Source organism: Aythya marila (assembly GCF_965140915.1).
Source record: "Aythya marila genome assembly, chromosome: 1".
NCBI lineage: Eukaryota > Metazoa > Chordata > Aves > Anseriformes > Anatidae > Aythya > Aythya marila.
Genome location: NC_139042.1, coordinates 150,983,257 through 151,005,902, shown reverse-complemented (window position 1 = coordinate 151,005,902; position 22,646 = coordinate 150,983,257). Strand labels below are relative to the sequence as shown.

The 22,646-nt window shown below is 43.8% G+C and overlaps 1 protein-coding gene across 2 annotated transcripts in view; it reads left to right on the top strand.

The window, feature by feature from the left end:
* Positions 1–22,646, top strand: part of SYN3 (synapsin III) — a gene marked incomplete at its 5' end in the record, with an annotated part of 168,887 nt that overhangs the window by 5,605 nt on the left and 140,636 nt on the right. For both annotated transcript variants that reach the window (XM_082784802.1, XM_082784801.1), the window contains 2 exons: positions 8,709–8,766; positions 20,997–21,088. In XM_082784802.1, the coding sequence (XP_082640928.1) occupies positions 8,709–8,766; positions 20,997–21,088 (150 nt within the window). The remainder of the gene's footprint in view (positions 1–8,708; positions 8,767–20,996; positions 21,089–22,646) is intronic.

Sequence of the window (22,646 nt, the reverse complement as noted above, 5' to 3'; positions counted from 1 at the left end):
TACTTGGAAGCAGCATGAAGAGTTTCAAAATTAGACATATTCCCTAGCATACAGGCATAGGGGTGAGAAGGAGGTAAGCCTGTCAGAGGTATTCAATAAATCACATTTATCACATCACTTTTCAATCTGTTTTAGGTATATCACCATCATGTCTGCCTGTATTTTCGTCCTGCATATGTAAAGCAACTTGGGATCTAGTCCTCCTGCGTGAAAGGTGATACAGAAATGTAAAGGATTAGTATCATTACAAAAATAGACACAAGGAATATGGAAAACATTCCCCACCAGGTTATAAATATGCTAATGCAAGTCAAATCTGGGACCTTAATTGCTTTACCAGAGTTCCTATAAATGCATAGAATTTAACCTCAGAATGTCCTGCCTAGTCCCGTACATATTTAAAAAAAAAATAAAAAATAAAGGCTCAGATGTGTTTCTCAAGGCTTGTGAGCCAGATTTCTTCTGCTTGAAAGCCTGCAGCCCTGCCTCGGCTTTGGTGTGAGCTAGTCTGCCTCCCCCACTCCTAAAGTTCAGAGAGGTCAGAAGTGGGCTTCCATTCCAAGGAGGAACCAGGACAAAGCATTGCACAATCCTCAGCAAAATGACACCCCTCGCAAACAGCTCCAGGCCCTACCCTCTAGATTTAGCAGCATGGAAGTGTGCCAGCAATGTACTATTTTGAATAATATGCAAAATAAACTCGCTGCCTCGTGTTGTGCTTAAAGCACGCCTCCCCCTTCCCCAGCTCTTTGTGGCCAGGAGGAATGTGACCGCCGTGCCGGCCCTTCAGAGGGTAGCCTGGGGGGGATCGGACCTACAGCGAAGTGTCCTTCCTATCCTGATGGCTGGAAGAAATACAAAAAGCCGTGCCCAAAAGCCTTACACTCACTTGTGTTTCTCCTCTTGAGTAACTGCGTTGATTACCCCTGTTTCGTGAGCAGGAGGTGGCACAGGAAGATGCTGGGGGGCCAGCATTATGTGGGACTCTGCAGTTCCCTGAATAGGAAGAATGCCCTGAATTGTGGTGTCTGCGGTCATCATTAAAAGTCCTGGTGGTTTGCCAGCCCAGGTCTCCCCCAAAAGCAGACTTTTGGTTCTGTTTGTCAACTTGTTGCCCTGAGAGAAAGGGAGGACTCACAAAAGAAACCTTAGAAAGCCATTCTCCCTTCCTGCCCCCAAACTTCCCTTTCTGTGGGTGTTCAAGCCAAGAAAATGCTTCCAGCCCTGTAGGGTGGGACCTGGGGCCTCATAAGGAACCTCTCTGTGAGGACTTCCTTTGTCCAAAAAAGAGCCAACCCTACACCATCATCACAGCCTGATAAAAATCTCTTCAGGAGCAGGCACGGAGGCGTTTCTTCCCTTAGTGTGATCCCGTAACTAAGAATGCCTCGGGGGTTGTTTTACAGTAACCAGAGCAGGCTGGGCTTGTGGTTGTTCCGAGAAGGTAACAGAGGATGTCTGTTCCCACCGACTCGCCATCTGACCTCGGGCACCAAGGACATACCTGCTGAGCTGGCTCTTGGCTAGGTGGCTCCAGCAGCCCCAGCAGTGACAGCAGGGAGAACAAGTTAATGTCACCCCAGGGTATAGCTGCACTGCATCCCGGGCTGGTACTGAAACATCCGTGGAGCTCCTGGCAAAGTATCAATGTATGTAGGAGCCCAAAATTTAGATGTGCCTCTTGGTCCTCTCCTTCCCACCTGTAAAATGGGGGTCCCCTTTCCCTCTCTGATCTTGCCTCCAGGCTATTTAACCTCTAGTTCAGACCTTGTTGTCTGAGATGTTGAAACACACATCCATCATGCTTATCCATCATTTTTAACAACATGAACATCCCTCCCTAGTGCTTATTAGGTACTCCTACGAAACAAAAATTAGCTACCAACCAGTCCATCCTACACCTGATCAGTGTGTAAAGGTCTCTGGGCTGCAACAGATGTAGATAAGAGCTCAAGAAACTTACAGACCACAGCACTCGTGGAGTGATTTTTTCTCTTCCCTATGCCCTGGGCAGTCAGGACTTGACCACCTCAAAAGTCCTTCCTGTTTGCAGCTGGGAATTGCAAAACTGGGGATAAGTGGTGAAGGGGTTGAGGGCTGGGCCCTGAAAGGAAAACCTCCCTTGTTTTTACCCCTGAGGAAAAAAGGGCACAAATGCATCTCGTCTTCCTCCTCCCCTCCCCACTGCCTTTACAGCCTGTTGGGGGCTGGGGTGGTCGGGGCATTCCAGCGGCTGCTGGCCAGTATCCTGGAAACTGCCTCCTTTTTCCCAGTCCCAGCCCCTTTTATGAAGGAGACAATGCGGACATACAGTGAGTGCCTTGTGCATCACTTGGGCCCCAGGCCCTTTGACACGGGGATTTGGTACAGTGGCCAACCCCCCGCCCTCCCTCCGTGAGGTGCCCCCACACCCAATTCCAAGGGTTTTAGCCTGGCCTTTCCTAGGCTGGTCCAGAAAGAAATGACGTGCCTTGTTTTCCCAAGGGGCTCGAGAGAAATATTTGTGATACAATTCCAAGGGAAATAATTTAGACAATCCCATAATTTACCCACTGATCCTTTGTGGTTTATTTACTGATGTCTTTTCCCCAGCACTCCTCTCCCTCTTTCTTCCACCCACTCCCTTGAGCTCCAGGTGAGAAGCAGTCTCCATCCAAAGAGTGGCTTTCATTTCTTTGCTGTTTGTGTCTTGTTTCAGAAGCACAAACTCAGAAGATTCAGAGGAATTTGCTTTCACAATATTTCAGTGCCCCTCTTGGCATGCTTGCCGTGACTCCAAGCCTGGGGAGCAGGAACAAAACCACTCCTGAGTTTGTAGCTCAAGGCTTCTGTCACACAGTGATGCCCCAGAAGGTGCCTGGGCTGATTCACATCACAGGGAGTTGGGGCTCAGATGTAATGCTTATTTACTCATCTAGTTACTCCAAGACATGCTACCAGCAATTGCAATGACATTTGTTACATCAGCTCCGTTGCAGTCTCTTATAGGATGCTTTGAGCTATATTTTCTTGATCTCTTCCTATCCTCAAAAATTAGTTAATGCAGAAACCAGTTTATAGGATACCCTGAGGAAGTCCCATGAATTTAATACAAGATACCAGCCTGTCTTCAAAGCTGTGTAATGTGTTATAACCTCTCCTTCACCCAGCTAACAGAGCTGTGGGAATAGCTGGAAGCTCCTGTTCCACACAGAGGGGTTGCTGCTCTCATGCTGTGTTTCCAGGTTGGCCCCAGCTCACATACCCATAACTTTACTTCCCCTGGGTCTGGGGACACACAAGGCTTTGGTGGGGACATGGTGCCATCTGAGGGACCGAATCCCTGTGTCTGCAGACTACAGGCATGGAGCACATGGATTTTTGCAGCCTTCTCATGGCTGTATGGGTTACCCTGCTCACAGAGTTACACCAGAGGGATAAAATTCACTGCTGGTATTCAGGTGCCTTACAGATCTGATTGCAGCTTTGCATCAGTGCTCACATCCCTTGTTCAGAAGGATGCTTCACAGATACCTAAGCCAATAATGTTATACATGAATTTTCTATGAATTCTCTCTTATGTAGGTGATTCCAGGTGAATTGATAATAACCATCAGGTGTCTTTTTTCCCTGCTGCTATTCAGGATATACTCTGTGTCTGGCTGAAAAATCACCCATATGCTTCCTCTAGCCATGGTCGCTGAGGCAGACTGGGGACTGTTTCATGGCAGCTCTGGAAAACAAGCTTTTTATTCTTTCCGAATTACTTCATAAGTAGAGGCATCAGGTTTCCTGTGGCCCTGTAACCACGTCAGGGCTGAGGCAGAAAGCAGAAGTTGTGCTTGTCTGGTGCCCTTGCACCCTCAAAACCTATCCCTTTCCAGGGTGTGCAGCTTCCTCGTTGCAAGGAGACAGGGGTTCAAGGAAAGGTCTTCCCCTGGAGGCCAGGGCAGACCTTTGGCTGTTTATTATGGTGCTTCCTCTCTCCCAGCTGGTGTGGCCACATTTAAACACAATTCCTAGCGCTGCCAATCCCACCCAAGAACTTTTCTTGAGCATGGCCCTGCATTTTTCATCAATCACAACATGTTTACATGCTAATTTGCTGAGATCACAGCAACCGCACCACCCCATCTACACCCTGCGTTGCCAAATTATAATACTGCTGTGCCAGCTTCAACATCTGATGTTCTTTAAAACAAAGAGCACTGCAGGCTGCCCAGGAGAGGAGTGGGCTTGTGTGGCTGGTGCCTTGCCTGGTGTCCCAAGCTGGGGGTGCTGCAGGGCAGCTCCCATCCTGGGTGATGAGCTGCTCCTCCTGTTGCTGGTGGTTGGCTGTGGTTGAGGTAAATGGGAGCACTCTGAGGCTTCTTAGAAAGGATTTGAGCTGGTCTTGTGGGAGAGATTCACAGTTGCATTACAAGCTGCCTAGAAAACCCCACAGCAAGTCACATTCCTGGGAATAGGTCTGGAGGAGCCCACCACCTAGAAGCTCAGGTTGATTTCATAGAATCATAGAATCATAGAATATCCTGAGTTGGAAGGGACCCTTAAGGATCATCAAGTCCAACTCTTGACACCGCACAGGTCTACCCAAAAGTTCAGACCATGTGACTAAGTGCACAGTCCAATCTCTTCTTAAATTCAGACAGGCTCGGTGCAGTGACCACTTCCCTGGGGAGCCTGTTCCAGTGTGCGACCACCCTCTCTGTGAAGAACCCCCTCCTGACATCAAGCCTAAATTTCCCCTGCCTCAGCTTAACCCCGTTCCCGCGGGTCCTGTCACTGGTGTTAATGGAGAAAAGGTCTCCTGCCTCTCCACTCCCCCTTACGAGGAAGTTGTAGACTGTGATGAGGTCTCCCCTCAGCCTCCTCTTCTCCAGGCTGAACAGGCCCAGTGACCTCAGCCGTTCTTCGTACGTCTTCCCCTCAAGGCCTTTCACCATCTTCGTAGCCCTCCTCTGGACACTCTCCAACAGTTTCATGTCCTTTTTATACTGTGGTGCCCAGAACTGCACACAGTACTCAAGGTGAGGCCGCACCAGCGCAGAGTAGAGCGGGACAATCACCTCCCTTGACCTACTAGCGATGCCGTGCTTGATGCACCCCAGGACACGGTTGGCCCTTCTGGCTGCCAGGGCACACTGCTGGCTCATATTCAACTTGCTGTCTACCACAACCCCCAGATCCCTCTCTTCTAGGCTGCTCTCCAGCGTCTCATCACCCAGTCTGTACATGCAGCCAGGGTTTCCCCATCCCAGGTGCAGGACCCGGCACTTGCTCTTATTGAACTTCATGCGGTTGGTGATCGCCCAGCTCTCCAACCTATCCAGATCCCTCTGCAAGGCCTTTCCACCCTCATTCGAGTCCACAACTCCTCCAAGTTTGGTGTCATCAGCATACTTGCTCAAAATACCTTCTATTCCTACATCCAGATCGTTTATAAAAATATTGAAAAGTACCGGCCCTAAAATGGAGCCTTGAGGGACCCCACTGGTGACCGTCCGCCAGCCTGATGCAGCCCCATTTACCATAACCCTTTGGGCCCTGCCCGTTAGCCAACTGCTCACCCATCGTATGATGTTTTTATTTAGCTGTATGGTGGACATTTTGTCCAGTAGGATCCTATGGGAAACCGTGTCAAAAGCCTTGCTGAAGTCCAAAAAAATCACATCAGCTGGTTTCCCTTGGTCCACCATACGGGTGATCTTATCATAAAAGGAAATCAGGTTAGTTAGGCAGGACCTACCCTTCACAAACCCATGCTGGCTGGGACCAATGACTGCTTTGTCCCCCAGGTGCACCTCAATAAGTTCGAGAACCAACTTCTCCATGATTTTACCAGGCACTGACGTGAGACTGACAGGCCTGTAATTGCTAGGGTCTTCTTTCTGACCCTTCTTGAAAATCGGCACAACATTTGCCAGCTTCCAGTCTACCGGGACCTCTCCAAATTCCCAGGATTGTTGAAAAATAATTGAGAGAGGTTCCGCAATGACGTCCGCCAGCTCTTTCAGCACCCGGGGGGAGAGCATTCTCAGATGTCTCTCCTGCAAAAAAATGCCCGCCTTTCTCCTGCATGCCCATCAGAGCAATGTGTTATTTCTTCCCTCCATCCATTGTGTGCTGTACTCTTGTAGGTAGGGATCAGAAGCCATTTCATGTGTTGTGCAGTACTGACCAAAAGATATTCCCCCTTGCCATGGAGGCATCATGATGTTTCCACAGCATCAGCAACGATTCCAGTTTAATTTCAAGGAGTCCAGGGTGAGGCTAAAGCCATTTTTCATTTCAGCATGATAGCCTCCACTGCCCAGGGTCTCCGGAACACCAGGTGCGAATTGAAAACATCACTCCGTCTGTTTCAGAGATATTTTCAGAAAGAAGTGTTTCATTCTTACCCTGGGCTGTGTCAAAACGATGGGCTGACCAAAATATTTGCTGCAAATTGCTTAGCACCTGTAGTCTTCAGGGACACTCAGAGCAGGTTAATCCTCCTGGGGGCTGTCTTTCAAAGAATGTGACATATTGTGCTGTTAAAAGAAAGTTACCTGAGACATGGGATGAGACAACCTGTGTGGAAGGAGGGATAAGGAGAGGTCACGCAGCATCTAACTTGAGGATATCGCCGCAATGAATCCTCATGCTGGATGTGTCCTTTGTGTGCCTACCCATGAGCACAGCCAGTGTTGTGGAGATGAGAGGGAGGATTTTTTAACTGTGTTGAGGGTAATTTCCTGGACTAGGCAGTGGAAGCCTCTTTTGCTCCATCTGTACCGGGCTGAAGACCATGGCTAATCACACTTCATTACAAACTGAAGCAAAGCAGCACCAAGGAGTCTGCAACCAGCTGGTCAGCAAAGCAGAGAGGCCATAGAGGGAGGAAGTGTGTTTCATAAACGTGGGTAAGGAGTATATATTACGAGTGTGCTGGGAATAAAAACAAGTTTGTACCAGTGAGTAGCACGCCTCAAATTTCAGACCAGTTCCTGTGGGCCCACTTAAAGCTTATTCCAGTTTTTGAGAAGTTGCTGGTTCCAGCAATATCCCTCATGCTTAGGAGCAAGGAATGTTGCCAGACTCAGCCATACCTCCAGAAACACAGCGGAATTATTAAGCACATTTAGCATTCCTGTTTATCGTTAGAGGCGTGATGTCTCAGCCTATCTGTTGAGTTGCTTTTTTTTCATGCAACTTGTAAAGTCAAAAGAGGGGGAAAAGTGGCTGGAGTTCTGCTTGTCATACTGGACAGGGGTTGTTTGAGCCATTTAGTCTTGGTCACACCTGGCTGTTACACCATCCCTCACCAACATCCACGCAGAGGTCTTATTAGCACCACGCTGATGGATGGGCTGTCTGGGAAGGGAAGCACAATACAGCCCACAGATGCCCTCATTACAGCCAAGCAGAAAACTTATGATTTTTTTTTTTTTTTTGTATTTTTTCCTAATAAAGAAAAACCTTTTGACTTGGTTTGAGCCAGGATCAAAAAAAACAAAGCAACTTTTTTATTTACATTTCACATTGCTGGAGGAGGGGAGAATTCAGCTGAAAACTAGTGTGTTTCAGCCATGGGGAAAGTTGCCTTCCTACTGTCTCTCCTTTTTTATTGGAACAAATAGACACATAGTAAAAATGTGAGCCAGCTTCTTTTTTTGCTAATACTATAAAATAGGGAGCAAAGCCGGCTTCCCCTCATTTTCCTTTACTTCTTTATTCTGTCCTGTCTTTGCCAATTGGAAACAGAACTCAGAGAGTTACTTTGTCTCTGGAAATAGCTCTTGAAGGGCTTAGCTGTGTTTTCAGCACTTTCCAAATAGAAGAGCATTTTGGAACCAACACAATCTTCCTGAAATTTTAGGGGGGGGTCTGAGAAAATAATTTAAGTTCGTGTCTTCTTATTTGAAGTCTGTTTGATGAAGGGAAGAAACTGAGAAAAATATTAAGAGGGAAATTCTATTGGCAATTTCCCTGCTGACTAATCAATACAACAAGCAAATATGGATGAAAAGGCTAAAGTTGCCTGCCCTTTTCCTATCCTGTCTTCTCCAGCACAACTGTCAGCTTTTCCCTCCCTGTAAGTGCTCTGTGGTCTATCTAGCTTAGGCAGCTAGGAGCAGAGGTGCTGGAAGGTGCAAAGAAATGGTCCTTCTTGTGACATTTCTCAGTTCCAAAACTAACACAGTTTCTTGGTTCAGGATATCCTACATTCATGGTGCTGTAGATGGGTATACTATTTCTCTACATTAGTAGCAGAAAGACAAACGATGGAAAAGCAAATCTTTAGGGAGAGAGCATGAGAGAAAACTGTACAAGTACTTCAGCTGTGATGATAAAGATCCTTGCTCAACATCAGGAGAAAAAGTTTCTGATGGCATGACATACGTTGCACTCCTTCATTTGCAGAATAAAGATTGTGCATTAAAGGAGATTAGCAAGGAATCATTGATTAGAGTTGTTGCTCTGGAAAAGATTAGGAGAACATTTGGTTTTCAGCTTGAAAATGAAATGTAAAAGTCACAAGCCTTGAAGGAACTTTCCGGTGTGGTTTTCATCTGGCTTGGCAGGTTCCTCCTGGAGAACAGAAAGCTGAAAGAAGACAGGAATTAGGAAAACATGCTGTGACCCGGATAGGAATTCTTCAGCAAAACGGAACTGCAGAAGCAAAATAGCATTCAATAAGAGCCCCAAACCTTTAACCATGCCCATGTCTCTCATTTCTTCTGCAGGGCCAAATATTTCCAAGGGAAGAAGGTGAATGGAGAATTCGATATCCGTGTGGAACAGGTCAGTGACAACTGAATGTGGTTGTAAGAAATGTGTGTGGACAGGGCTGAGATATCAGCAACAACCTGCGGATGTTCTTCAGAAGAAAGGAACTGGGGATGAGTTTTAATATTTGTCCATTTTAGAACATTATGGAAGATATAAGTGAAAATATCCTTTCCTCTCTCCCTGCCTTTGCAGAACTAGTGACTATGTCACCTTAAAATTAAGTTTTCCATTTTGATGATGGAACAATAATTTCTTCCATTGGAAGATTATATCACAGATCCATATGTGTACTGCAAAGGCAGTACACCACAGTGCATGTTGGTGATGTTGTATTCCACATGTGAGTTATAGAAGTCTTCTGACTCATCCTATTTGACCTGATTTGAGCCTAAAATCTTTTTGATTTCCATATGCAAAAGAACTGCACACAGCAAAATCTTTTCAGGCATTGAAAGCCCATAGGAACACTGAGAAGTCTCATAAATTGTTATCTAATGTGCTCTGCAAGGCACTGGACAAATACTCTGTTTCTCTGGTAGCACAAGGCATTCATTTCAACTCAAGACTCTTCATGCTGGGGACTGTTCCCTCCTCTCTGTGTTGGTGCAGTGCCTGGCAAAATGAAGTCCCCATATTGACTGAGGTTTTACATGTTATTGTCACAGCAGAAATGATTATTAATAAATATTTGCAGGTACCTAATTTGAAAGCAAGCATAGTAAGAGAGATGTATATATGAATTGGTGATCATGAAGGAATGATATGCTTGCTTTTTCTGCTTGCTTTTTCCCCTTTAGGGCTATAAAACTACTTGGGTGGGTAAAGAAAGCTGGCAAATGTTGTTTGAATGACCTGATATTTTCTGTCTTTACGAAGATGGTGATTCTGTGTTATGTATATGTGTGTGTGTATAAAAGTACTAATGCAGTGGTTTTGAAGGCTTTCTCAAGACCCACTGCCCATGACAAGTTGTTCTTTCTCTTTTCAAAGGGCTGTTGTCCTGTTGCCTAAGACTGTGTATGAGAACACAGTCAGATTAAATTTTGTTTCTGGGACAGAAAAGTTAGAAGGTTGTTATTGCAACTGTTATCAATAAATGATTCAATTTTCTCTTTTTATTGGTGCCAAATTTGTTACTTCTTTTTAGCAAGAACAACTCTCACTTGCACTTTCTGATCAAAGCCTTTATCTTGCTGGCTGTGGCAGTAAATGCCTTAAAAGAGAAAAGGAAAAAATAAAATTTAAAAAAAAAAAATCATACTTCTCCCATTGAAGCATAGAATCAAATAACAATTGCCCTTCAGACCTCTGATCCAACCTCCTGTACCACTCAAAGTAGGGTCAGCTTCAAAGCTAGACCTGGTTCTCTTCAAAATGACTTACTAACTCTTCCTTAAAACTCCAGCCTCTGCCTTTGCCCTCACAGTGCTTCCCCTCAGAGGTATTCCACCTGAGCTGCTTATGAAAGGCCTGTCTCCAATGGCTGTTGAATGGAGAAGGGCAGAAATGGACTCTTGATCCCTGATGGGTTAGACCCAGTAATGACCCTTGTCATCGTCACTAAGAGCATTTAGCATTTCCTCTAGGACTCCTTCAGGAAGACTCTCCCAACCTGTCTCTTGAAACCTTTCACATCAGCTATATATCTGTGCTTGAGAAGAGGCACCAAACTGCTCCAAAACCCTTAGGCTAGCGTGACTCTGCTGGTGAGGACCATTGCCAAGTCCCTCGCAGCCCTGTTAAATACCAAGTGGAGTTGAGTCTCTCAGTGACTGCAGCTCTCTCTGCCTGAGAGAATGAACCACACGGTCTAAGAGCTGGGGAACAATGAACAAGGGACCGAGCTTCTTCCCTTTGCCTCTCCCCACTCCTCAGATCAGGCAACCAAACCTTGGTGTAGCTGGCAGGGAACTGCTCTCGACTCCACCAGACCTCAAACACAGCAGATATGATCTCTTTCCCCACTTAGATCACTGTCTACCAAGGGAACACAGAAGCTGCATTGTCATGGGGAGTCCTCAAGTCTGACCTCAGGCCTCTCTGCATATTGTTGAGACCAAGTGAGGGGCATTTCTTTCTTCAGACTCTGGCTTTTTGCCCCTTCTTTTTCTTTTTCTTTTTCTTTTTCTTTTTCTTTTTCTTTTTCTTTTTCTTTTTCTTTTTCTTTTTCTTTTTCTTTTTCTTTTTCTTTTTCTTTTTCTTTTTCTTTTTCTTTTTCTTTTCTTTTTCTTTTTCTTTTTCTTTTTCTTTTTCTTTTTCTTTTTCTCTTTTTTTTTTTTTCTTCTTCTTTTTTTGTTTTTCTCTTCCTCTTCCTTCTCCTTTTCCCTTTTCCCTATCCTTTCTTGCCTGATTATCTGGAGCCTTCCTCTACTCTTCTTGCTCTTTCTTGAGTAAGACTCTAAAGTGTTGTGGAACAGCAAACCAGAGGCTGAACACAGACCCTTTTGACCTGAAAAAAAATAACTTTCTTCCACCATGTTCTTATGGAAAAAAAAAAAAAAAAAAAAAAAAAAAAAAAAAAAACGGCAGGAAATAACTGTGCTTACCCAGCTGGTGCACACCTTTCTTTTTGAGATCCCAGCTCACCGGTCTTCACTACTGTAATGGTACCATGAACAGCACAGAAACTGTGTGGTGGCTACTCAGTTCCAGATGAGCTCTGCATCACATCAGGGTTTGACTTTCAGGGATCTCTTGTGCTACTTGGTCTTCTCAGTAAGTTCATGTAGTTTTTCAGCTTTCCATTTGATCTTGCTTCAGATATCCACATACCATTGCCTCAACCAGAAACACAGTTTGCCTTAGGAGAATTTTTAATACCTTATAGGGAAAAAAAAAAAAAACACTTTTGATCTGAGAAGCTAAATAACAAAAAAACCAGAAATTGAATGGCAGAATGCAGTGAAAGGAAATATCCAAATGTTTAACAATCTTGAAAAACCACATTGGGGAAAAAAAAAAAAATAAAATACTGCTATAATTTTTCTGACAGTGCTATTTTTTTTGCCATTCTTCCAGGATGCTCAATACTTGATTTAAATTGAAGGAAGGATTTGCCGTGCTGCTTTTCTCTTTCATCTCCATGCCTATTACATCTTCCTTCCTACTTAGCAAGACATTTGGGCAGTTTTTGGGTGGAAGCAGAGAAGGAAAATGTTTTGTTGTTTTTTGTTTTTTTTTTTTAAGTCACGACATCACTTATTTATAGTGGAGTAGGAGCACTGAAAGCAGCACAGTCTCTCTCTCTCTCCCCCTCTCTCACTCTCAGCAGTGGGGAGTCAGTTATCTAATCTGGTTGTACTCCCCTACCCACTCTCTGAGCTGCCTCTCCCCGTTGGCTGTCATTTGAGGAATGCAAGATGTATGTGATCATACTGTCTCACTCTCTCTGTCCCCCACACCCAAAACTGCAGAAGCCATTGGCTGATTTCAGCTGAATTTGAGAAACAGGCAGGAGTTTCAAGATATTAAGTTTCTACAGCTTCTTCAGCAGAGGTGAAATCAGTTCTTAGACACTGGATAATCCACAGGGAAGAGACTGTTAAATGCCATCCAGCCACTCAGGGAACCACTTCTGTAAGTCTCAGCCTGTACAAAAATAGGTTTTAGAGACTCTCAAAAAAGCTTTTCTGGCTATTTAGCACAGAAATGAACCAAATGACCTTGACTCTTTCCTTTGTTAGCACAAGACCCAGTCCCTTGCTCTTTAGCTAAGTCTGTTACCACTAACATGGGACAAGAGACTCTGTGGGCACCACCTGGTGCCAATGAGTAGGAGAAAGAGCTGTCAGGGATCCTGCTGCTGGTATATATACTGTCCAGCCTCTGCTCTCTCCTGTGATTCATTAAAATGAATGTGACTTTGTTTCCATCTTTGTTTCTTCTCTTCTAATCTCCAGCATAATGCCCCAAACTTATCTATTAATTTGCTTTAAAGGCTGCAGCATTTGTTACCACACATCCTTAACTGAAACCCAGGGACACAATTCCATTTTCTCCTCCCTCCTGGCTGCAGAGGGAGAGGTGTTCAGCTGAGGGTTGAGAAACTGGGAAGCAAATGTGCTCCTGGAAGGAGGCAGGAGAAAAAGAGACGTAGGGAGCCATGCTGTAAAGTGTAAGAGGCAGAACCAAATGCCATTGGTAGCAGTGAGGGCTCCACTCCTGGAACACAGAGAAGCAGACTTATTGAATGACTTTTATTTTCTACAGTCCCATGGGGGCTGGAGGCATTCACAGTTAAAGTGCACACAGAGAAGATCACTGATGCCAGCAGCATCTCATCATATGAGCTGTTCTACTTCCCTAGTAGCCTCCATTTTTACATTAGACACATTTATGGATTTCAGTTCATCCAGCATAATGTCTGTTTCCAGCATAGTGTCTGTTTCTTACTTGCCCTCTTAGCCTGGATGTCAGAAGACCCCCCTGAGGAAATACAGACAAAGCCAGGGAAACTACTGGGGGGAAGGAGATTATCCCTGCATGCAGGTATGCAGTGTGTCTTTCCTTTAATGGGACAATGAATCTACCACCTGCATTTTTTCATAAATATAGTGCTGGCATCAAAAAACCTGACTGACATCCCTGAGTCTTGTCTTTGATGCTAATCCCCAGAGTGAGGCACAGTGCAGCTCTGCAGCTTTTTCTCTTTACCGCATCAGTAAATGGGGTATTCCTGCAAGAATTAGGCAGATAAATGCATGGTTTGATTTTAGTGTAACGTAGGTTTGTAAAAACTAAAACTTAAATGCAAATACTCTCCTGGATTCAGGTCTCACTTCCTTTGGAGGCAGTTTTGATTACGTTTCTGCTATCTGGATTTTTTTTTCCACTATATGTCCTTCTGGAGCAACGGTAGTCATTCAAGAGACTGAATGAATCACTGATCAAAAAGTGAAAATATGTTTGACTTATTCCCATTAAACCTTTGATAGTTTAAGTCTTACTCAGTGAGGGTAAAACCCTAAGCTTTAAGAAGCAGCCAAATCTAAAAATACACCTCCTAACTTATGCTAAAAATAAGGGGTTTAGGTTTTGAACCACATTGCTGCTTTTGCTTGCCTTAAGATTTCTGGCTTTGAGAACTGTAGGTTATACTGCAGGGTATACTGCAGCTCTTTTCCTCAGGAAATACAAAATCTGGGTGTTTTTTGTTGCTTTTTACAAATGAAAAATATAAGTTTGATAATGTAAGTTGGCCCTAAAGCTAAGCTAAGCTTAAAGAATGTTTAAGTGCCACAGGAGTTGTCACTCTTCTGAAATTAATTATTAATTTTAGTTTTATCTTCTCGGACCATCTTTCTCCTTCACTAGCCAGAGGACAGGAAACGTTAGGAAATACAGTATACTCAGGAGGAGAAAGCCTTATGCTCTGTGAAACATTTTCCATCTCTGGAGGCAACTGGTATTAATTCGACACCTCCTTCACCACATTCTTTGCCTTGTCCCAAAGAAAACAAAACTATGCATGCTTTAAGGATTTCACATGACTCTGGGATTTCCAATATGGATCATAAAATGTCCTGGGTTGGGGTCTCCTTGTGCGTTAGGCTTTCCTTGTGTACAAGGATGCTGCGTGGCTGTGTGCCACCAGCAGAAGAGGGGAGGGATGCTGGGGCTGAGACGTGGACAACTGCAGACCCATCAGCCAGCTCGTGGCACTGTGGGCAGTGGCCAGGTGAGTGGGACACTCACCACCTGTCCAGGATGCAGATGCCCACAGAGCAGAAGATGTGCAGAAAGAGGTCACTGGGATGACTGTGGAGACCTGAGTTATGAAAGGGGACCAAGAGAGTTGAGTTCGTTTATGCTGCCTAGAGGCAGAAGGAGATATTACTGCTTTTAATAAGTACACCAATTTAAGAAAGGGTTTCATGACACGGTACCTGCAGCAGCAATGCGTCGTATCCTATGGCTCTGGTGGTCTTCCCCAATTCTGTGTCTTGCACTGACTGAAGAGAGCACATGAGAGAAAGAGGAGAGCACAGACCTGGCAGGCAAGAGCAAGCAGCACTTCTTAGAGTCTTGACCCTGAGGGTACCTTTCTTTTAGATATTTCCTGAAGGCATTTTAATATATTTAGAGACATCTTTCCTGGCATTAGGTAATTGATGGTGAAAGGGGGAAAAGTGTGAAGGAGGTTTGGTGAGGCCAAAAAGTTTCTCAAAATATTGATTCCTGTTGTTTGTCCAGCCGTCTTCTTCCCACCATTTCCTGCCCTTGACAAGGTGGGTCCATCTCTGTCTGACATGCATTCTTCTTGCACAGCTCATTCACTTGTCCCCGCTGCCTGGTTTATTTTCAGGGAATGATTATTCAGTGAACTCCTATGTACATGCTTCTGGAAAAGTCTTGTGGTATAGATTATGACTCCATTGGCAGCATTGTCAGGAAAAATGTTGTACTTGGCTCACACAGGAGATAATTGTAATACAAATCATGTCTTCCAGTTCCATTGTGCTTCTTGTTCTAAAGCAATATTTTCATGTGCGGCATAAAGTGGTCTTTTCAAAAGGTAGAGACTGATAGGCCTGTGTGTGACTGTGAGAATTAGCCTCTCATCAAATAACTGTATAATTTTTATTCATTACATACTTAAGATGTGGGTTTTTTTTTTTTCCAGCTAAAATCCAGAAAGTAGTTCAAGAACAGCAACGAAAGCCTCACAGCTTTTCCACATACAAGCATTCATGAAAAAGAATTCATGAATAAAGGAAATTGGAAGAATAGCAAGAATGACTTAAAATTATGAATTTAGTAAATATCTAAAATCTTGTTTTATTATTTTATTTTCCATTTGTTTTTTGGAGGCTTTCAGAGTTCATGCATTTGAGCTATTTCCTGGGATCAAAAGGTTTAGAAATGTGGTTTTGCTAACTAGAACTCCAATTGTCAGGCAGTCACATGGTTTCTGAAAAGAAAATTTAAGAGACAACTCCAAACGCCATTGGAGCTGATGCACCAGCCAGCACTCTCCCAGGTCAAGGTATCAGCACCAGCACTGTCTGTGGGCTAGGAGCAGAGCATATGTCCTGGCTTCAGGTTTTGTAAAGAGCAGTTGTGGAAGCTGTTCTTGGAGCTTCACAGCAGTGTCCCCCTCCCAACTCTCTATTGTCTCCAAGGGACAATGTCTCAGCAGAGAGATTTGGGAATCAGGGGTTGCTTAATCTCTAATTCTTCATGTATGTGATTAACTCATGCATCAAGTACACACTGCCCTGGTCCTCCCCCAGTTCACATCCATATGATTTGTTCACTCTCCTGCCTGTGCAGGGATTAGGGACTGCTTACCTCCCCTATGAAATGCTTGTAATGGTTGTAGTGAAATGTGCTGTTACTGGAATGCAGTCTGGTGTCTGCCAAAGTTTCTCTTTCCTTATACGTATTGGAAGGTCCACCAAGAAACTAAAGCATAAAATCCACTAAGGAATGTATGCGATTTGATTAGACATTAGTAATTCTTCATCTCAAGTGTCCAAGCCATGACACAAACCAGCCTATTATTCTGACTGCATTTTGTGCCACAGGAAAGGAGGAGCAAAACAGACCCACAGTGATAATTGGTGAGGAGTTGCAAGAGCAAGATTAGACGAGCAGAGAGCCTTGGTCAGAGGCTGGTTGTGTAGCACAGTTTACTGGGAGATGAAACAGAAAGTCTCACAGGGACTTGTTGGGAATATCTGGGGAGATGGATGGTGCTTTCCAGGTGGAGAGCTGGCTCTAGAGGGAGTTAAAAAAAAAAAAAAATAGCAGTCCCTTTGCTCAGGTTCTGTCCCTTGTGATCCTGCCTACTATTTAATAAATCCCACATCATTCTTTCCATGTCAGTTCATTCCCAGAGCTCCAGACCTCCATCAACAGCAGGCTGGGGGCAGGAAGGATGCTGGAAAGGATACAGGAAGGTCAGGACCTAGATCATGGGTGTACAAGCATGTGCACACACAGCAGGGATGAGAGAGAAGAGGAGAAGCTTGGGTGTGCATAGTGAGCATCATCTCAGTGATTCAGGAAAGGAAAAGGAAACCAGCCCTCCCAGGCCTGTGGGATGGTAGGGCACAACTGGTGGGTAGGGGAGAGACAAAGGCGATAGGAACTGTGGAGCTCCAGTTTGCCCCGAGGAGGAGGGCAGAGTGGCCCCCTCAGAAGACCCCTGCTCACTTGCAGAAGGCTGGAGCGTAATGCCAGACTGGAATATATGAGCAGGAGTCTCCTTTGTAAGGCAAGTGGCTTCATCCTTCCATCTTGCTCAGCAATGGTCCGGTCTCGGCTAAAAGATCATGGTGACTGGGCTGTCACAACCTAAAAATATTGCAGCCCCATCAGAGTGAAGCCCAGTGACAATAACACTTCTGAAATTGCCTAAAAGAGAATCTTACAGGAATGTTTTTGGTTTTTTGTTTTGTTTTGGTTTGGTTTGGTTTGGTTTTTTCCTAGGGAAAAAAGAATAATAAAATAAAAAATAAAATACAAACTAAAATTAAAAATAAAAATTAAAATATAAATATAAAAAAGGAAGAAGGAAGGGTAAGTCTTCAAGCAGTAAGTCTTAAAGTTCTGCAATGGGCTTAGAAAGCAAGAGGAGAAACTTAGGTCAGACATCAGGAAAACTTTCCAAGGTTGTTAAAGCACAGATTGACTGAGGAGGCTCCTTAACCATGGAAGATACAAAAAAGTTACATAGCACCTACACACAACGGCAGAGGTAGACCTGATCCTGCCTTAGGAAGGAGAGATGGTCTGTCTGATGTCTTAAAGTCCTTCCACCCCCGTCTTCTGTTATTCTGTGAAACTTGGTTTATGGTTTAAATCCAGCCTGAACACATGCCTCCCAGGAAGCGTTTTAACATATGGCTGTCAGGCCAGACATTCCACTACAGCATAATTTAAAACGACAAAATCCTCTTTGTTTCATACTCAGCAAACAGAAACAGAAACCCTAAAATAGTTCAACAGAAAGATACCGAGTACCTAGGGAACACTGATGTGAGAAATGGAGAGTAGGTTAAGATTTAGTCCAAATGATCTGGAGAGATTTGTGAATCCAAATACCTGAAATAGTAGGCATTTTTAACATAACTGTCCTCAAAATATTTGTGGGCACCCTCTCAAATCTGGGCCTCACGAAAATTCAAAATACAAGTCCCACAGTCTGTATTAAATTATTCTTAAAATGGACTGTGTCACGTTTGTCACATGTGGTTCACTCTTACCCTAGATGTTTTTGCAGCCACTGGCACCATCTGCAAAGCAAGCATAAAATGCCATCTGACGTATTTCTGCCTAATTTTTGATGGGTCCTAACACAAATTGCTGTGCAGGGCAGTGGAGAGCTGCGCTCTCCAGGTTCGTGCAGTTACCTGTTACTCTATCTGCTCAGGCTGCTTTCAAAGGCCTCTTTGTCTGCAAGGTAAGAGCAGGCTGGAGATGATCTCAGACTTGAAAGCCCAGCCAAGGGAAATCATCAGGCTACAAAACCCACAAAGTCAAAAATACAGGGAGCACTGGAAAATCAACAGGAAACAATTTCTGCTGACTGAAGTTTTCAGCCTTCTTCCAAGCGCCAGCTCGCTGCAGCCTGTCGGATCGGACAAAGCAGCTACATGAGAGCAGCAATGGTCCTTGACTTAGCTCGTTAAAGCTAAGTGGCAGGGAAAGATTAGGGACTCTTCCTCAGCTGTGGTTGTATTTCTGGGCGTTTTCGGCTGGGGTAATGCTGTGGGTTTGCAGAGTCCCACAGGCCCTGTTTCTCCTCGCTCTTTGCCAGGGTGCCCTGGACAATGGTTGCCACAAGGGATTTCTCCCTTTCTTCTGGCTCTCGACATTAGCAGGCCTGAAATTGGTCCTGGCAGTTTGGTATGGAGCACTTAGCAGCTCAGGGGATTCCCAGGCCTGTTTGGATGTCAGGTGTCTGAACACAGCTTTGTTTAGTCCGACCGCCTCTGGGCAATGCCTGTCAGGCTGGCTTAATTCAGCTGTACTTGCCAGCCCATCAGATGAGGACTCCCCACTTTCAGCCCCAGCAAAGCCAAGTGTTAATTCCTGTAGTAAAAAAAAAAACAAAAAAAAAACAAAAAAAAAAAACACTGTGGAAATGATTATGGAAGAAAAGCATTAAAAAAAATAAAATAAAATACAGGCCTAAAGCTAAAGCTTTGATTTCATATCTGATGATGCTTCCCTCAGCTGCAGAAGCCAAAGGTCCGGTTCAGTGGCTCTCTGACTGGGACCTCTCTGCAGTCACAGAGGTGGAAAACCCATCCTTTCATCTCTCCATTTCATAAAGCTTTCACAAACACATGAAAGCTAGCAAGCAGGTATGCTGTGTCCCACTTGGAGCCACTGGAGAGATTGCTGATGGTACCCAAAGCATCTCTTCTTGCTGAATTTGTTCAAGGTGAACTCCCACTCCTTCTTTTATTGAGCTTTTTAAACATACTAAATGCAGGTGACTTTTAGAGGTACGGATTTTCTTCTCTCAGATCCAAAATGATCACTGAAGATCAGCTACCCTGAGCAGTGTGGCAGTACCATGCAATCTTATAAGAAAAGTCCAGCAAGTCACCTGAATCACTGCCATTGTGTGTGTATGTGTTTGAAGTAGGATTTACTTCTTGGCAACAGGAATTTTCCCCTTCCTTCCATTATAATTGTGAGTTAAAATGATGTAAGATCATGTAAGGGTGTTGCTTTGAAAAGTTTACACAGGGCCGCAGACATGAAATCCCATTACATCATCAGGTCAACAGTCCACAGCCATTGCTTTCAAATTACGTGGATTTTAAAAAAAGAAAGTTGGAAGTTATTTTTTCATTTGTCGTCTGGCCTCTGAGCCTTTACAGGTGCATTAAGTCTCCATCTGCAAGTTTTTTCCATGAGGAAAAAAACATTGTTTTTCTTTTTTATTATTTTTGTATTTTTTTTCTATGTAAAAGTTGTTCCTGGCTCTATCTTCCAGTTCCATCTAGTAGAAATATCCAAACATTAAATACTACAATCATCGTAATAAAATCACAATAAGCAACACCATCTAAGTGCTCTGATATTAGGTAGCCAGTGGTTAGGAGATGATTTTACTGCTGCCCAGTCTCCACCATACTACCTCTGAAAGAAACACATTAACAGGCAGGATTAAAAAAGCTGTTGAAAGGGAGAAGACAGGTTTTTTTGTCTGAAAAACTGAAAGCTGATTATTTATATATACAGGCAAATCTCATCTTGAGCAGGCAAACCCAATAATTTAATACAGGATTCTGAATCCATAAAAGTTAACTGGAAAGCAAGACTTTGCATAGTCCAACAAAAGGCACAATATATGAATAGGTTATGATAGCCTAAGGTCTACTCACTGGCTCATAAAAGACAGGTTTAGGGTTTGGAGCCTGAGTTTGGTGCAGATCAGCCAATCCCAACATCCTCCTCCTGCTCTGAGTGGCTTGGGCTCACCAAGTCCTGCTGGCACTGCTGCCTGCCCGGAGTACAGTCAGCTGCCACGCCACAGGATTGTCACACCTCTCGCCCCGTTAATCGCTGTGATTTGTGTCTTAACCTTCACTGACACTCTATGCAGCCAGAATCACTCAGTGCACATTTACCTTCTGCTCCCCACAGCTTAAACATTCCCTGACAACCTTTCCAGACTCGTAAGTTGCACCTCTTTTAGAAGATAAAGTGTTTTAATAACTGTGTAGTACCATTAATAGTCTGCCCAGCTTCGCTAACCCTTTAATAGTTAAAATCTTAACAAGTAAACCGAATTAGGTGGGTGCCTCTGCTTATCACTTTCCTATAGCATAATGAGGCCTTTTAGCTATTTATGGAGGTTTAAACCTTTTGTATTAGGTTTATGGCTGGCCAGTGGCGTGACAGCCAACTCAGACATAATTCTAAATGAATGTTTCCAAGTGGAAACTTGGAATTTGAATTCAAATGACCTTACCTCTTTTTATTATTATTATTCTTTCCTGTATGTGTTTTTCATCTTGCTCATTCTTAATTCCTTCAGTACTTATTACTGCAATAAGCCTAATCCTGTAAGTTTGTACACCCAAGTGTGGGACCATAAATACTTCTGCAGCCTCTCTGGGGCAAATCAGCTGTAACAGGATCTCCCATTGCCTCACTGAAAAATAATAATAATAATAATGGAAAGGCAAATTCCATCTGAAGACAATTCTGTGTCTGTGTTCATGTGTTTATGTCTCTGCTGTCCTTGAGTAACGCTCTGTCCTTTTGCTCCACTCCAGGCTGAGTTCTCTGAGCTGAACCTGGCTGCATATGTCACTGGTGGCTGCATGGTGGACATGCAGGTCATGAGGAACGGCACCAAGGTGGTAAGGTGAGGAGTGCCGGCTTTTCTTTATAATCAGTCTTTCTGGGGAGATCTGGGAGCAAGCAGGATGACCTCAGGGTCTGGGCAGTATCTGAAGTAGAGCAACACAGACCTGATGATTTCAAAGTTTCCCAAAATGGATGGAAAGACTGACCTGACTCTGGTGGTTTTGTATCAGGTCTCAATTGCACATTATGCCATACAGTCATAAGTTCCAGTTCAGACCCTTTATGCAACCACAAGCGCCTCCTTTTTAGGTTCTTTTTAGCCATAGACCTCCTAATAAAGGGACAGACAATGGATCTTCCTTGCCCTTGATTTTTTCTCTCCTAGTATGTCAACAAACTAACCTTCATTGTAAACAGAGGTTTGCATTCATTTGCCTAACTGTGTTAGGTCCTGACTCTGGCAGACTATCATTGCAATAGCCACAAAGCACCTCCATAAATATAATCATTTTTTAAAAAAAATAATAAAATAAAATAAAATCTCACCTTTTTTTGACTGAGATTCCTCTTGCTTCAGCCTTGGTCTGTGGTATATCTCACAGGTTAATACCATAACTCTCTTTGGTGGGGATTTCTGTCCCTGCTGGAATTACTTTGTAATTACAGTCATTGAAAACAAAGACTCTTCCTAAGCAATGCTTCCCCAATCACACATTCAATTCACTTTCCAAAAGCATTGTTTCCCTTCTTTCTGACACCAGAGTGCCCACAATTTGGACTTAATGCTATACAAAGTGCAGTGTAGGTTGTCATATCGGTGTATGATGTTAAAATATGTCTGTTTACATAGCCCTGAAATTACTTTCCACCCCAGGCTGTATCTTTATTAGTTTCTGTCATTACAATTTTCAAGTCTGTATTTCATCTTTGAAACAAAAGCTTTTCCTTTTTCATGTAGAAATCTCGTTGTTATTCCCAATCCATTTCCTAGCCTTCCTACTTCTTTCTGTACCAATTCCTTTGTCCTTTTTAGTGTATACAACATTTTGAAGTTTCATATTTTTCACACATTTAATTACTCTTTTGTCTGTTTGCTTCTTGTTCAGAAACAGAAATGCGGATATGTGTTATACCATGCAGGGAGATTTTTGAAAGGGATTATTAGAGCAGCTGAAAAATGGTGATTCTGACAGTGCTGGGCTCAGTTTAATTTCTGAGGACATCATTTCCAGCCCAAACAGTCCAAAACAACACTTGTCACTGTCAGTTAGCTGTGACTGTGGTCCATCAATTCATTTCAGGTCTTGACACCTCTTAGTATGTCCACAAGTCTCCGTTCTTTAGTACAATTTCACGAGTCTCTGCTAAAAACTTTAAAGGTTGAGTCTGTTATATTCATTTGCTTTCTCTCGTCCCATGAATGTCTGTTTCTCAGTGAAAGACAGCATATGTCCTGTGAACCTACCGCTGGAGCATCCATCAGACAGCGCACCGCACTAATCTGCTCTTGTGTTCACTTGCTCACAACGCTGGAAGGCTTCCCAAGAACCATTTCCTAGGTTGATCACATCTTCATTTTCCTTCCCATGCCTTTCCCCTCAAAGCCATTCATACGT